The sequence below is a fragment of the Barbus barbus genome (assembly GCF_936440315.1).
Source record: "Barbus barbus genome assembly, chromosome: 38".
Classification (NCBI taxonomy): Eukaryota; Metazoa; Chordata; class Actinopteri; order Cypriniformes; family Cyprinidae; genus Barbus; species Barbus barbus.
Window position 1 is genome coordinate 15,799,946 of NC_136716.1, and position 16,986 is coordinate 15,816,931.

The 16,986-nt window shown below is 38.4% G+C and overlaps 1 protein-coding gene across 1 annotated transcript in view; it reads right to left on the reverse strand.

Annotated features, from left to right (window-relative positions):
* LOC306857842 (ubiquitin carboxyl-terminal hydrolase 54-like) overlaps window positions 1-16,986 on the reverse strand; it is a 118,757-nt gene that overhangs the window by 23,556 nt on the left and 78,215 nt on the right. The window contains exons 4-10 of the mRNA XM_079398057.1: window positions 16,724-16,858; window positions 11,004-11,117; window positions 10,842-10,924; window positions 4,877-4,982; window positions 2,586-2,732; window positions 774-923; window positions 509-680 (exon numbers count right to left, since the gene is read on the reverse strand). Coding sequence (XP_079254183.1) covers window positions 509-680; window positions 774-923; window positions 2,586-2,732; window positions 4,877-4,982; window positions 10,842-10,924; window positions 11,004-11,117; window positions 16,724-16,858 — 907 coding nt within the window. The remainder of the gene's footprint in view (window positions 1-508; window positions 681-773; window positions 924-2,585; window positions 2,733-4,876; window positions 4,983-10,841; window positions 10,925-11,003; window positions 11,118-16,723; window positions 16,859-16,986) is intronic.

Sequence of the window (16,986 nt, forward strand, 5' to 3'; positions counted from 1 at the left end):
TTTGGCACTATATTACAAGGTTTTTTAAATCAATGGTTCTCAACCAGGGGGACGGGCCCACTAGGGGGCCTCAGCGAACTTCCAAAGGACCCTAAAGGTGACTTGAAATTATTAAGAATAGGACAAAACAAGCATTAATATACAGAAAAGCGAGTAAAAATTTAGATATTTTTACATTTTAATTTTCCCCCTTTAAACTAAAACCTAATTTTTAAAAGTGTTATTTCTAGACCTGGAAAAGTCATGAAAACTAAGAAAATCTTAAAGCTCTATGGGCATTTTTAAAATAAATATACATTATTGTATGCATGCCAAGCATTAAAATATTTTATTGTGTAGAAATGATGTTTCATGATGTTTCATAAGGACTTGGTTTGACTGTATTTTCATTTTTAAGTGAACTATTCCTTTGTTTGATTCTAAGAATAAGCGTTGATAAGTAGTACGGTTTCTTTTTTGTTTAACCCTCTACCTCTCCGTCAAGCCTCTCACTTCCTCTTTGTCTCACCGGAGTCTTCGCTGTCATAGCCGGCCTTGCTACTGTGGTGCAGGTCCAGCTGCGCTGCCAGCATGTCTTGCGTTGACACGGGCGTCCCTCGGGGGTCAGCATACAGCAGCAGAAGTGGCTGGTAGTGGCCTTTTATACATCTCGACACCACATCTTTCCACTTAGGTCCGATCTGTGACGGTTTGGTACATTCAGAGTTAACGGCACACTCCATTCACAATTAGAAATAACTAGAATCAGCTGCCAGAGACAAACACGTCATTACCTCCTTCACATGTGCGTCATCGAAGTACATCCACTTGCGTATCTTGGTCTGGAAGAAGAAGGTGGAGTAATGCTTGCCGTAGTAGCAAACCATGCCCACAAGGTAGAGCTCTGACTGTTTGGCCCTCTCATCCGTCACACGGTAGAACAGCTGGAGGGCGGGCACATAAAAAGAGAATGATTTCGAGTTTACTCTATACTATTCTGCAGTGAAAAATTCAACCATTTTAACTAAATATTGACTTGTCAGCACTTGCAGAGCATATTATTTTAAGATTAAAAAAAATTAACAGTTAATTGAAAAACAGTTAATTGAAAATTAAATAAGAATACTTAGTTTCAACATAATTATGTGAATAATTTGAGTAATTTGAAACATTTGAGCAACAGGTAACAATGTTCATGAGAGGAAATCTCTAAACAAGGTCCCTTAAAAAAGGGTTAAAAATGTAAAAATGTGAATTGTTAAAAATTGTCTCTCTTTCAAGTCATGAGAGTGAATTTGAATGGAATTGGTCACACATACACAGGATGTTGAATTAGACGTAACTAATGTAATTTGAATTGCAGTGACAGGAGGAATTCACTGAATTGCAATTTTTTTTAAAAACTCAACAGTCACACAACAGTAAAATTTCATTATTTTAGTAATAAAACAATTATATCATTAATTTTGGCAAAGGTCCATTTATTTCCTTATAATTATTCATTTCAGTTCAAAAGACGGGTATCAAAATAAATTTCAGTTATGCCATTTGTGACGGTGGACCACAAAACCAGTCATAAGGGTAAATGTTTCGAAATTGAGATTTATACATCATCTGAAAGCTGAATAAATAAGCTTTCCTTTGATGTATGGTTTGTTATGATTGGACAATATTTGGCCCAGATACAACTATTTGAATATCTGGAATCTGAGGGTGCCAAAAAAATCTAAATATTGAGAAAATCGCCTTTAAAGTTGTCCAAATGAAGTCCTTAGCAATGCATATTACTAATCAAAAAATTTTGAAAAAAAAGTTTTGATATATTTACGGTAGGAAATTTACAAAATATATTCATGGAACATGATCTTTACTAAATATCCAAATGATTTCTGGCATAGAAGAAAAATCTATAATTTTAACCCATACAATGTATTTTTGGCTATTGCTACAAATATACCTCAGCAGCTTGTGGTCCAGGGTCACATATGGTACAAAACAGTCACATCAAAATTTGTATTTATTTACTACATTACATATTGAGTAAATAATAACATTTTGTGTTAGTGTCCTGACTGATAACATGAATAAAAATGTAATAAATATAATATTAAAATGAACAAACGTAATATTAATCATAGTTTATTATTATTATTATCATCATCATTTACTCTCTTATTCTCACCAAGGCTGCATTTATTTGATGAAAAATGTAGTAAAACTATAATATTGTGAAATATGATTCCAACTACATTTTGAAATGTATTTAATCCTGTGATGGAAAAGCTGAATTTTAGGCAGCCAGTCTCCATATGCTGTGTGTATGAAAACACTTGTTATATTAGTCTCTTTGAATTTAATTCTATTCTTTATGCACTTAAATTTAAGTTCTGCATTCTGTGTAACAAAGAATGGCACACAACCCTGCCATGAAGTTGATGTGAGAACACTGTAACACTAGTGGGGCCACAGAGATATTGAATGTGACAAAGAGCACACTGTGTTTCCTCCTCTTGTCCTGAACAGTCCATAAGAGCGAGGGAGCTGGAAGCTCAAGGTTATTGCATTGAAGTGGTGACAAAAAGGAACAATGATAGTGTGAGTCTTACATCACCCAACCGCAGGCACGTGCCCAAGCTGTGGATGACGTCTTCGGCTAGATCAGAGTGATCCGAGTCCCACACCAGGCCAATGCTGATGATCTCCGGGCAGTTCATCAGAACCCGCCGAATCCGCAACATCTCACCACAGTTACTCTGAAACGATGAGAGAAAAAAAAAGAGCATCTTGAGCACATGTGCATGTGTGTGTAAGAGAGAGAGAAAAGGTGAAGGAGAGATGAAAGGAACGCTTCAAACAGGGCAACGCGGTCCAGCAGGGCCTTATGTTCGGCACCCAATGTTCTAGCTGTGCTCTTTGAGTCACCGCCCTCCGTCGAGCGCTTTGGCAGCGGTATACGGAAACAGGCTCTGGCGACGAGCACCACTGCCAGCCTGACCCCTTCCCTCAATGTACAAAAACCTAGCCGGACACTGCCTTTGTGGAGCAGGCAGCGGGGTGGCAAACAGGCTGGCACCAGACCTGGGCAGGAAGGGATTAGACAAAGAGCCCAGTTCTCAGAATTCTCTCTCTCTCTCTCCGCCTCAGTCGCTCCATCACAGACAAACACACACAAGCGAGGCAGCCAATGAACAGCCAGCAGTGGCAGCACTGCTGAGCTTTGGGACAGACACACAGTGTCCCATTAGAGATCATTGTTAGCCTCAGCTCCGCAGTCTGTCCTGCCAAGAGCTGGGAATCCAGACAAACACATGCTTTCAGGGCCAGACGACTAAGCTTCTAAAGAGCAGTGATGTTACAGACTACCGATTTCAGCTGCATTTCAATAAAGCCATTTCAGGGAATCGACAAATGGAAAATCACTGGAAATGAAAGCATGGATTTCAGCTCGACTGAATTTTGACTCATTTCGCTGATTTGGTACGGAGCAGACTGTAAAGAGCTGACATGGGTTTCTCCGTACGCACGCTGAATGATGCTGGAGCGTGTTTGGGTTGATGAAATCATCCGCCTCCTGTGGCGGGGAGAGGGTGCACAGTGTGTGGTAAGAGCTGATCAGCAGCTGGTGTGTAATAGGGTAGGACTGTGTGTGTGTGTGTGTGAGTGTGTGTTGGGGGTCTGTCATCTGTAAAGAGGAGAGGAGCAGTGAGCAAAACACTCTCTCGGGGAAAGAACAGACGGTCTTTATGCTTCCACGTGAACAGCAGAGCTTAAATGAGTATCTGGGTGGCTTGAAGAAGGGTTTGTTTTGAATCATTTGGGTGAAGATCAAGTTAACGGGCAAAATCAAACCAAGTGACAGATAATTGAAGGCATGAAAGGTATGAAAGAATTTTATCCAATGCGATCTGACTGGATGGTGAAAATTAGGCTATTATTATAAAGGACAATATTACACACTTTGTGGAATACTTGATCCTGATTGGCCAAAACCAATCAGCTAAACTGTATATTTCAGCGTTGCCCCAGACATCCGATTTCCAATATAGCTGTGCCTGTATGGAGGACTATGAGTGACACTAATAAAATGAAGGAAAAAGACATGAATTTATTAATTCACATTAATTCAACATAAAAATGGAAATAAATAAATCACTTATAAACATTTAAAATAAATTGACATATTCAAAATTGTTTATTTAATGTTTTAAAATGTAATTAAATACAACAAAATAGTAAATGATTTTTTAAGCAATTTAAATTGTATTTTGGGGTTTATTTCGTTACCCCAACAAAATAACCGTCCAATGACTTTTATTTAAAACTCAACTTAGAAATGGATAAAGAAAATCATTTGACAAAATAACAAAAGAAAAGCATCAAAGACATGTATTATTCCTTCATTTTATTTGAAGTGTTACTCATAGTCCTCCATATGCTTGTTTCATGTCTCATCTAGCACTCCACAGTGTCTTTATTCTGACAAAATAAATACATTTAATTTAATAATTAAAATTAATACAAAAAATTAAGCATTACGAGGCCATTTTTTCTGTCTTTGTTTTCTTATGACATTGTCTTCATTTTCTCATGAGGAAAAAACCTGTACACTTCTCAATATTTCTCTGGTCAGCCACAGATGTTCCGGTCCCTTGAATTGGCAATGAAATCAACCACATGTTCAGAGTCATAAAGTCATGAAGTTGTAGCATCCTTCTCAAGCATCGGACACTGATTTGTAGGTGGTCGATAGAGATATTATTCAAATTCTTTACACATTAAACTAATACAAATCAAAAAAAAAAAAAATCAGATTTTAAAATTTTTATGAGATGTTAAGCATTAAAACGGTAAGGTAGACAAAACCACCAGTTAGACGTGTGTGTATGCATGTATTCACCGGACAGTTTCGTAGGTCACCCATGGTGCTGGCGTTGCGGAGAAGCTCTCCAAACATGTCAGGCGTGGGCTTCTCCTTACATTCCAGCATTCGCACAGCTTGGTTACTGCAGCAGAGGGAATAAGAGACAGAAGTGTCCTCAAGCACCAGAGTTAACACCACAGACAGGAAATCCACACACAACTCTAAATACAATAATGTTGAACCTTAATTATAAGTATAATACAGCTCAGTGTTAAATTTTTTCAACTGCCCAAAAACTTTAGCCTTCACAGATAGTTATATATCATCCGTAGATCACTATTCCCTAGAAGACATCAGAAACTAATGTAGCAGTACTCGTTCTCTGTTCCATCTCCACATGGTCTCCATCAGGACAGAAGCCGCAGGCCTGTGCAGAAATCAGCGTACTTTACTGGCTAATGTTTCCTTAAGCTAAGCGTGATAGCATCCATTTGACATGCAGCATATCTGCACACATGAAGCGTCTGTCAGCATGTCTACATGGAGGAAATGTGCCGAGACAGTCCCTTGAGGGCTAAATACAACCTATATGCAGACACCAATTTACATCAGACAGACAGGTCTACCCTTTCTCTCGCCGTCTTACTTTCAGCAATATTCAGTGTGCTTTACTTGCAAATGATGCTGGAAAAAAAAGGATATATTCTTTTTCATGTTAAACGTACTGCTCTTTTTGCCATTAAACAGTTAATGTATTGAAATAGCCACTTTGACCTTAAATCACGCTTCACATTAGCATGCAGTGTTTATGATCTCAGATTACCACTCATCATATTCAACAAATGAATAATGATGTTAAGAGGGTGACATATGATGGCAATGCGAACGATTTGCACAAAAATGATCGATTTACGAATTGCGTGATGCTACTGAAAATTTCTGATCTAGATTCTAGTCTAAACCACTTTACATCATAGGTGTGTTAATATAACTATTAAAAATGTGCACTGTTGTTTGGCATTACAGCTTTATTTATTCAGGTTTCTATTTAATTAGTTATCTATTTATGCCCATGGAAGATTTAAAAGTATGGTGTAATTTGCACTGCAATACAGTTCTATGTAAATGCGACTTGGCAAACAACTGAATAAACAAACCTTGAATAAAATTATGCACATGATAAATTAACATGCATTTCATTTGGATGTGGATTTGGAATCCCAGATGTGCCATGCTTAGGTAGATGTGTAGTTTATAGTGTAGGATTGCAAATCAGTTCTTTCAGAATGATAAATGTAAGCCTTACAGTACAGATAAACCTATCCGATCTGTCAGAGAAATAAATAAATGCTACAAGTTCCATTGTTTTCCATGATATGTGCAAGCTTGGTTTAGCAGCTTTGTTTCTGGATGAAAAATACTGAGCTAGGATTTTGAGCATATTGCGTTGTCTTTGTTTTCTGGTGAGAGTTTGTGTATGCATGTGGACGAGGCTTCCCAATTTCCTCACATTTGGTCATATGAAAGCCGTCGTGTGAGAATTCAAGCCTGTACATGGCTACAAGCATCCAGGAGTGAAGGAACACATTGTACTAACATTTACTGCCACACGACCATGTGGCAAATCACACGATTTACTGCAGAGACAGAGAGAGTGTGTGTGTGAGAGTAAGAGAGGAGAGAGGCTGCGTGTTTTTATGCATGTGTGCAATGCAAAGCCAGCAAACTGTGTGTGAAATGGTAAAGGTTCATACGTACTCAGCAATTTAAAGTTAAATATCCGTGCCTGTACCCTGTAGTTTTAAATAATTAAACACCACGTAGGCATTATGGCTGTGACATGAGCCTTTACAGTGTTTGCAATTATTCTTACAAAATAATGCTGTAACTTTGTACACATACTGTAGTTTGACAGATGGCACATTAGTAGCCTTTATATGGGATCTTAATAAATCAGGGCCTTAGTGGGGGGGTCAAACGATTGGCAATGCATAATAAATAAGAAAGTGAAATTCTGATTCATGTGGGAACCTCAGATGGCCATAATGCTGATTTTTTTTTCATAGAGTGGACATAATGAAGGGGCCGGGGACAAGATTCAATGGGGAGTGATGGGTAATGTCCTATCTGTGTCCTCAGTGATATGGTATTATAATGGTCTAAACATCATATGGGTCGAGGAGCCCTCAGAATGAAATACAGCAGGTAATAACATTTTCAGGAAGCTGTAAGAGTAGGTGTGTGTGCATATACGTGGGATTTATGTGTCGGAAAGTGGGGATGGATAAAGAGAGTAAAATACGGCAAACGAAGGTTGCACATGTGTAGCAATCTATACACTAGAGTGGGAGAACAGGACATGAGGGAGAGGTTTGCGGAGGGTATATTTCCTGTACATAGCTCGAGCAGATGGCTCTCACGGGTCTGATATGTACGATGACAGCTAATAACCCGTGATATAGAGCCTTATTCCAGCCCAACAGGTAGACTTCAGCATTCAGTTGGAGCTGGTGGCTCACTTACCCAATAAACACTGAGGAAGTTACCTTCAGTTCCCAGTCTGATGTGTAAATCGAAACCCTCACTCAACATCAAAGTGACAGGAGCCACAATCGTCCATTTCCACCACTAAACAGCGTACACACGGTCGCACACCCCACTAAGTCCCAATAGATCACCCTCAACCACGAGAGTATCGATCATTTTTGCAGCACAAGGCAAACTGAGCCAAAACACAGTGAAGGGCAAGACATAATGGTTGGCAGTAGTATGACCAAATGGTTCAAGATTTGAGAGGGTAAATTAAGACTGAAAAATCAACACTTAACAGGGTGCTGTTGTCACTGGGCTCTCGAGTAAGACATTTAACCTCAAGTGCTTTTTTCACACGACTTGCGTCCCAAATGACGCATTATACACTTGTTCACTATGTACTTATGCACTATGCACTATGTGCATAAGAGGCATACGAGTGTATATGAAGCAAAGAGGTGCTTCCAGAAGTAATAGACCCTCTTCTAAATATTATTAACTCATCATTGTCATTAGGATATGTCCCCAAAACCTTCAAACTGGCTGTTATTAAGCCTCTCATTAAAAAAACACATCTTGACCCCAAAGAATTAATTAATTACAAACCAATCTCGAATCTCCCTTTTCTGTCAAAGAAATTAGAAAAGGTGGTATCATCAGAACTATGTTCCTTCTTAGAGAAAAATTATATATGTGAGGATTTCCAGTCAGGTTTTAGACCACATCATAGTACTGAGACTGCTCTCATTAGAGTAACAAATGACCTGCTTTTATCATCTGATCGTGGTTGTATCTCTCTATTAGTGCTACTGGATCTTAGCACCGCGTTTGACACTATCGACCACAACACTCTTTTAAATAGACTAGAAAATGATATTGGCATTAGAGGAAGTGCACTGGCATGGCTCAAATCATACTTATCTGACCGCCATCAATTCGTGACAGTAAATGAAGTGGTATCATACCTATCACAATTGCAGTATGGAGTATCTCAAGGTTCAGTACTTGGACCCTTACTTTTCAAGCTTTACATGTTACCCTTGGGAGATATCATTAGGAAACATGGTATTAGCTTTCACTGTTATGCTGATGATACCCAGCTCTATATTTCTTTGCGACCTGATGAAACTTACCAATTTGCAAAGCTAACGGAATGTATAGTTGATATCAAAAACTGGATGACTAGCATTTTCTTACTGCTAAATTCTGAAAAAGGTGTTTTCAGAACCTTTTGCATGTAATAACCTAGATCACTGTCTAATACTTGATGGCTGCTCTGTAAATTCTTCGTCATCAGTTAGGAACCTAGGCGTACTTTTTGATAGCAATCTTTCCATCAAAAAACATGTTTCTAGCATTTGTAAAACTGCATTTTTCCATCTTAAAAATATATCTAAATTACGACCTATGCTCTCAATGTCAAATGCAGAAACATTAATTCATGCATTCATGACCTCGAGGTCAGATTATTGTAATGCTTTATTGGATGGTTGCTCTGCACGTTTAATAAACTCCAGCTGGTTCAAAATGCAGCAGCTAGATTTCTTACTAGAACCAGGAAGTATGACCACATTAGCCCGGTTCTGTCAACACTGCACTGGCTCCCTATTAAACATCGTATACATTTTAAGATCTTGCTAATTACCTATAAAGCCCTGAATGGTATGGCACCTCAGTATTTGAGTGAGCTCTTATCGCATTATAGTCCTTCACATCCGCTGCGATCTCAAAACTCTGGCCATTTGATAATACCTAGAATATCAAAATCAACTGCGGGCGGGAGATCGTTTTCCTATTTAGCACCCAAACTCCGGAACAATCTAACTAACACTGTTCGGGAAGCAGACACATTCTTTCAGTTTAAATCTAGATTAAAGACCCATCTCTTTAGCCTGGTTTACACATAATACACTATCGCATTTCTATAATTTAAATCCGTTAAAGGATTGTTAGGCTGCATTAATTAGGTCAACCGGAACACTTCCCAAAACACCTGATGTACTTGTTACATTGTTAGAAGAATGGCATCTACGCTAATATTAGTCTGTTTCTTTCTTATTCTGAGCTCACCGTAGCCACCCAGATCCAGACTGTATCCAGATCAGATGGTGGATCAGCACCTAGAGATGACCTCTACAGCCAGGACACCTAGATAAGCCCCAGAGACTGATCCCCAGTGAAGACCCTGTCTCCAAGACGGCCATCGGGACAAGACCACAGGAACAAGATGAGTCCTTTGCATAATCTGATTCTGCTTTAGCCTTGATTTAAACTGCTGATTTTGTCTGGACAGAGGAGAATGACACTATTTCGACAAACTATTTCCCCATCTAAATACTGTAAAGCTGATATAAAGCCACCCAGCTTTATATCAAGCCGATGTAAAGCTGCTTTGACACAATTTGCATTATTAAAAGCGCTATACAAATAATATTGACTTGACTTGACTATGTACTCAACTGTGTAGTGTATGAATTATATAAGGTTATTTTGTCATTCATAAACTAAGTCTGATAGCCCCTCCCCCTCTACAACATAATTAAAGCTGTGACACTTGCATGAATAAAATGTCCAACATTCCACATTCTTTTTTTTTGGTTTGTTAAGTACGGTACATCATCCGGGTATTTAAAGCGCACTTTTTCTTTTTAGAATTTTCAGTGTGAACTCACACTACTTGAACTACAAAACGGCATAGAGTAATGCACAAACTGCGATGCACCTAATTATTTTCAAGCACTAAATATACCGTTCAAAAGTTTTGGTTCCTTAAGTTTTTTGTAATGTTTTGGAAAAAAGTCCATGTTTGCAATTATTTGCTAAAAACTTATTCGAATTTTCAGCCGCCATTACTTCAGAGTTCACAGTCACAAAATCCTTAAGAAATCATTCTAATATGCAGATTTGGTGCTCAAGAAATTGGAGCTCATTATTATCAATGTCGAAAACAGTTGTGCATCCGTCTTTTCCAAGATTTTTTTGATCAAAAGAAAGTAAAAAAATAGCCTTTATTTGAAACAGAAACCTTTTGTAAGGTTATAATTGTTATTACTGTTCAATTTAATGCAACCTTGTTGAATAAGCATTCACGTCTTTCAAAAAAAAAAAACATTACTGACCCCAAACTTTGAATGGCAGTGTATATTTATGCATATTTGGGTGTTGTATTCTTAGCTTAGCAAATATGCTAACAATAAATGCACTCAAAGTTGCTATTTGAGTAGAGTTGTAGTCTATGTAGAGAGTTCCAAATCTCCCAATTATATTATAATTTATATTATAAAAATAACTGGCTTTTTTTTTTTTTTTTACTTAATCATAATAACCAAACTGCAGTTTGATTGAGATTTAATTGGAATGCCCAATGAAAAAACATGATTTTTTTAAATTGTTCAAAACGGAGTTATCTGTTTTTGCAAATGAACTTATGTACTGTATGGATGATATGAAAACGTGGTCCTCCACTTACCAGAGAGAGGTGGTGGAGATGTAGTGCACCATCTGAACGAAGGGGAGAGGATCCGACGTGGCTCCACAATTATTACAAACACACTAAAAGAGAGAGTAAACAATTATAATACATGTTAGGCAAAAAAAAACAACAAAAAAACAGATAATAACCCCCACCAACCTGTTCGAAAAGTGTCATGGCAAACTTCTGATGTGGGATGCAGTGCTTGGCTGTGCAGATGTCCTCTTTGGTCTCATCCGAGATGTGGAAGTGGATCCGCATCAGGAGGTTCTCCTGAAGAAAACCAACACAGACAGTTTGGATCTTTTCTAGTAAATGTGAGTCGGCGTGTGTGTGAGCGCACTGGCTCTCTCGTTCCTTTGATCTGGCTCTGATAACCAATTCTGGCACAAGATGCTTAGCTCCAGTGCAATACAGCACGCTGGCTATTTCTGCAGCATTTAAACAGTGAGGCATCTTTGAACGGGTGTTTGTGTATGTGTGTCAGAGCGAGTGAGTTGTGTGGTCGGGCTTTTATATTCATTTTTCTCTGTCAGCACTCACTTCACGTTAATCTGATCAAGTGAGAACAACACATCTATTTTTCATAAGAGTCCTTTTGATTCCCTCGCTGAACAAATTTAAAATCAATCGATCACACTGCAAGTTCCTGACAAAGGAATACAGGGTGAATGAGGGAGTGGGAGAGAAAGTGAGAGAGGTGAATAAGACCATATATCAAATCTCTAGTTCCCTTCATCTCTCTAACAGCCGCGGACCACGCCTGCAACACCCCTACAACTACCAGTGCTGGAGAAACTACTTTAAAACCAAAGCTCCCAAAGCTACATGCTACTGCGTTTTAATCAAAACAGTTAAACTACAGTCAAGCTGCAAATTTGAAAAAGTTGATGGGTACACTATACAATTACTAAGGAACAGCAGCTTCATTAAATCTAAGGCAACAAAATAGTTTTATATATAACTATTAAATAATATAAATTACTTCTGAAATCAGTTTACCAGGTACAGAAATATTAAAGGTGACAGCATTAAATTTACAGAATATGTATACTAGATATAACGAATAAAACTTGAAAACTAATTTATAGGGAAGTAGATTTAGACTGAAGTATCCCTTTATGCATAATCAATTAATCCTAAAATTGAATATGGAATTTAATTCCAGAACCAATGTATGTTGAGAGACTTAATTATCATGAGATATGAATGTGTACATTTTGGTGACTGTGTAAAACATCTATCTATCTGTCTGTCTGTCTGTCTGTCTGTCTGTCTCTCTGCCTCTCTGTCTGTCTGTCTCTCTGTCTGTCTCTCTGCCTCTCTGTCTGTCTGCCTCTCTGCCTCTCTGTCTGTCTGCCTCTCTGTCTATCTATCTGTCTGTCTGTCTGTCTGTCTGTCTGTCTGTCTCTCTGCCTCTCTGTCTGTCTGTCTCTCTGTCTGTCTCTCTGCCTCTCTGTCTGTCTGCCTCTCTGTCTATCTATCTGTCTGTCTGTCTGTCTGTCTGTCTGTCTCTCTGCCTCTCTGTCTGTCTGTCTCTCTGTCTGTCTCTCTGCCTCTCTGTCTGTCTGCCTCTCTGTCTGTCTGTTTGTCTGTCTGTCTGTCTGCCTCTCTGTCTGTCTGCCTCTCTGTCTGTCTGTCTGTCTGTCTGTCTGTCTGTTTGTCTGTCTGTCTGTCTGTCTGCCTCTCTGTCTCTCTGTCTGTCTGTCTGTCTGTCTGTCTGTCTGTCTGTCTGTCTGTCTCTCTGTCTCTCTGTCTCTCTGTCTCTCTGCCTCTCTGCCCCTCTGCCTCTCTGTCTGTCTGTCTGTCTGTCTGTCTGTCTGTCTCTCTGTCTCTCTGCCTCTCTGTCTGTCTGTCTCTCTGTCTGTCTCTCTGCCTCTCTGTCTGTCTGCCTCTCTGTCTATCTATCTGTCTGTCTGTCTGTCTGTCTGTCTGTCTCTCTGCCTCTCTGTCTGTCTGTCTCTCTGTCTGTCTCTCTGCCTCTCTGTCTGTCTGCCTCTCTGTCTGTCTGTTTGTCTGTCTGTCTGTCTGCCTCTCTGTCTGTCTGCCTCTCTGTCTGTCTGTCTGTCTGTCTGTCTGTCTGTTTGTCTGTCTGTCTGTCTGCCTCTCTGTCTCTCTGTCTGTCTGTCTGTCTGTCTGTCTGTCTGTCTCTCTGTCTCTCTGTCTCTCTGCCTCTCTGTCTGTCTGTCTGTCTGTCTCTCTGCCTCTCTGTCTGTCTGTCTGTCTGTCTGTCTGTCTCTCTGTCTGTCTGTCTGTCTGTCTGTGTCTGTATAACAGCATTTAACAAAATAATTTATATAATAATTATACACACATTGCATTGAAGTCCAATTTTGTTACATACAATAATTTTAAAACTACTGAACAGTTATTTTAGTTTTATTTATACTGTATTATAGTATTTAATAATATTTTTAAAGTAGCTATGTTTTTATATTTCATTTTTAAGTGATTTTAATTTGAATTATTTTTAACTTTAACTGCTTTTATTTCAGGTAGTTGCCAAGCCAAGGTTTTACATTTTTCATCCAATATTTTATTTTTATTTTATTTCAGCTTTATTCCAATAAATTGTTTTAATAGTTTTAGGTAGCAATACTGCTACTGAAAAAATTATGTATTAATCTTGTACTGTCATCTTGGATGACAAGTGGCATTTATTGAAAATAAATAAAGCTGTTAAAACATTCAACAACAGCAAAAATAAAAACGGTTTGTGAGGTTCGAAATATATATTTTCCAATAAGACAAAATATTTAGGATACTTTTTCAATTTCACACAGCTAGAAAGCTTTGTGTGCAGTATTATTAAAAAAATCAGCAAAGCAGCATTATGTTATACTACTCTTAGCAAAAAAGTTTTCTAGAGGACTTGAAACAGTTAAGCTAAAAAAATATATAAAAGGTAAGTTAGTACCACAAGTACCACTAGTTATCTACTCCTCAACACTAATAACTCTGAGTTCACTGAGCTTGTAAATATACTCTTCACACACTGCATTCAACCTAATTTTTCACTCTGAAAAATATCACATCTCATGCCCTCCGCTAGACACTTCTCATTGAGTATCACACAACAAATCATTAGTGTATGGAGCGTTTCATTTCCTGCTCAGATAATAACGCTGCTATTTATGCAGGGGTGCAGAGGAGCGAGGCAGAAATGAAGAGTTGGCATTTCGCTAATGTACTGCCTGTCGTCTGGTGCACGTGAGGAGAGGGGTCGCGTCTAAAAGCGGAGACGGATGGCACGCCGAGCGCTTTGGCCCCATGCATGCATCTGCCTCGCAAATGCGGCAGTCAAACAAATGGGAGAAATCATGGCAGCTCCATTCAACAGATCCTCGGCTAAAAATAATGAGCCCGCGACAGAAACAGACCTTTGTTACCGAACTGCAGACGAGGTGCTAATTGAACTAAATAACACTTTGATGATGCTGTCTTTTGTGACCTTATGAGTAAGCACAGCTGCCTTCACAGATCTATGGCAGAAAAGCCCTGACATAGACAGTACTGGCTGCATATAAATGGGTATTTAAGATGGAGCCAATCACATCTTGATTGGACAGCTCAGCTGCTCGCCTGTGAATGATCGTTCAATTGCTTATTTGCTTAAAAGCAATTATCTGTATTGATGCTCATGCGGTGTGTCCTTTAAGGACATAAATGTGAAGTAAACACAATCTATGGTCCTTAATCAGGTCCAGGCCGAATAATCAGGTCTGGGGATTAGAGGAGTGCGTTGAGGAGTACAGGTAGACCTTATAGAAAGCTTCCACATCCTTAATGATCCTATCCAAGCTCATTTAAAACAACAGCAGGGCCCGTATATATAGCTGCCAACTCCTGCTGCCATATGCCTGTAAAGTCCATGACGCCTACTGTCATAAATCTAAATGTCCACTTACAGACATCTCCAATGAGTGTGTGAGCGATCTACCAGTCTACATAGGGAACTACCTAATGTACGATGTGTTCTCAGATTCAGTATGAGCCATTTTTTTTTACTGTAATTGGTCTAAAGTGTGCATGTTATTGTTATCCATCTAGCAGTTCTTGAACATGAGAAAAAAATCTTTTGGTTATTACTGGTAATAAAAACTAAAACAAAAAGTAAATTAAAACATTTTTGAATTGTTAACTGAAATAAACAGTAACATAACTGGGAAAAAATACTAAAACTGCACAATTAAATAAAATAAAAAATAGCCAAAATTCAGTTTTAGTTTTTGATACATGGAATATTATAAAACTGTTGTAAAAATTGAAACATTAATAAAACTAGAACGTGCTGAAAAATTTAACATTACAAAACATTTTTAAATAACTTTGGCTGCTTTAAAATAAAACAAAAGAATTAAATATTAAAACCAAAAACTAAAATTGATAAAATCAACAAAAGTAAATTGAAAAGAAATATGAAAAATAAAACAGAAATAAAAATGTAATAAAAAAGGCGAAATACTAAAATGGATTCTCTGATGAAAATGACTTGAACATTTTGGGGCTACTGTATCCTTCTTGGATGGGGTAATCCAAGAATGCAATGTGACAGGGTCAGTAAAAATGTCCAATTAAGATATTTTATTAAGCACTTCAAAGTAGTTCAATCTAATTAAAATTGAGTATTTCATGCAGTATGTGTGTGCTACGTATCTTCATTGCTTTTTGATTATCAAGTTGCTATTTTAGCCACATGCTAGTCCCACACTAATCTGGAATGACCTTCGAGTAGTAGTTAAGCCTCTCTTGCATTTCATTTGATGAATGGGAATGTCTTTTAATGGACTTTTGTGTAAAAACATTTTTACTGAGCTTGTCAAAATGCATTCTAGAATTGCCTCATCCAAGAAAGATACAGCGGCCTCAAAAGGTTTTTGGACAGAAAAGTTTAACAAAATGTATGAATTTTTTGTGCATCACCCAATAAAATATCAAACCAAGTGTCTTTTTTTATTTGTTTTTTTAAATACAGCTCTTTTCAAGCATTTCACAAATTAAAACAGATATAATGTTCCAAATTATGATGAAGTATCTTTGGCTTTTCTGCTTGGACAAATTGGCTATTAAAACCACTAAAATTCACCTGGTGGTTAAAAGTCACTGTGCGATGGCTCAGAATTGTGAAGTTAGTTCTGAGAAGAAATCTACTGTCATTTTGTTTAGTTTTTTTGCAAATGTGAAGCCATGTCTTTAAGCCACTTTTTTCTTGCCACTGTATTTACACTGCTGTGCTGACAAAACATCTTCTATGTTGGAATGCTCTAAACGCAGTATGAATTGACATAGACAAAATCTGTCTCCCAACAACAGAAAGAACTAAAACCATCCATTACTTTAGAGTTAAATATGAATCAAGCTCAGACGATTTTATTTAAAGTCTCGTCGAATTCTCAGAGAATCCTATCAGCCAGCCATTTTGAATCAAAAATACTTATCAAAGAAAACGTCACCGAGACACATCTTTTTCAGTGCATGGAGTAATTTATGAATATTACAAAAAGTTGTCAAACTTCAGCTGTCTGCTTTCCTCCGGAGTTATTTTGCCTATGCTGTCAGACTTCATGTTTCCATTTCTACCACTCTTCAAACCACACAAGGATGAGCACAAGCAGCAGTGCTTGACATTCAACACCTAACATCTCTGGAATCTGAGATCAAGGTTGACAAAATCCAAGAGAGGAACGGAAAAAGACAGAACTGGGAAAGGGGACGCGAGGAGAGATGAAAGTAGGGTTGAGGACAGGTGAGAGGAGGAAATTCCTGAGAGAGAAAGAGGGATGAGAAAGCTGATCATTGTGTCAGCAAAAACAGAAAGTAACTTATAAGGAGAAAGTGTTGAAGAAAGGGGTGAAATGGGGATAAAACAAAAGTCTTACGAAACACTCGGCCGCGTCGTCCATGATGCCCAGCTGGAAGCGCTGCTCGTCTTGGAAGGTTTTGGCCAAAGCGCTGCGCAGAGCGTCCGATGGGAGCACCTTCTCACTGCTGAACTGGAACTGGGCAAAGATGCTCTGAAACCACAAACAGCACCCCAGAGTAAGAATGAAAAACTGATGCAACTAAGACACGCAACAGCACACAACAGCTTTCGTCAGCCTGCTGTGGAGAGAACACACACGGCAAGAGAGGAGGGCTGACA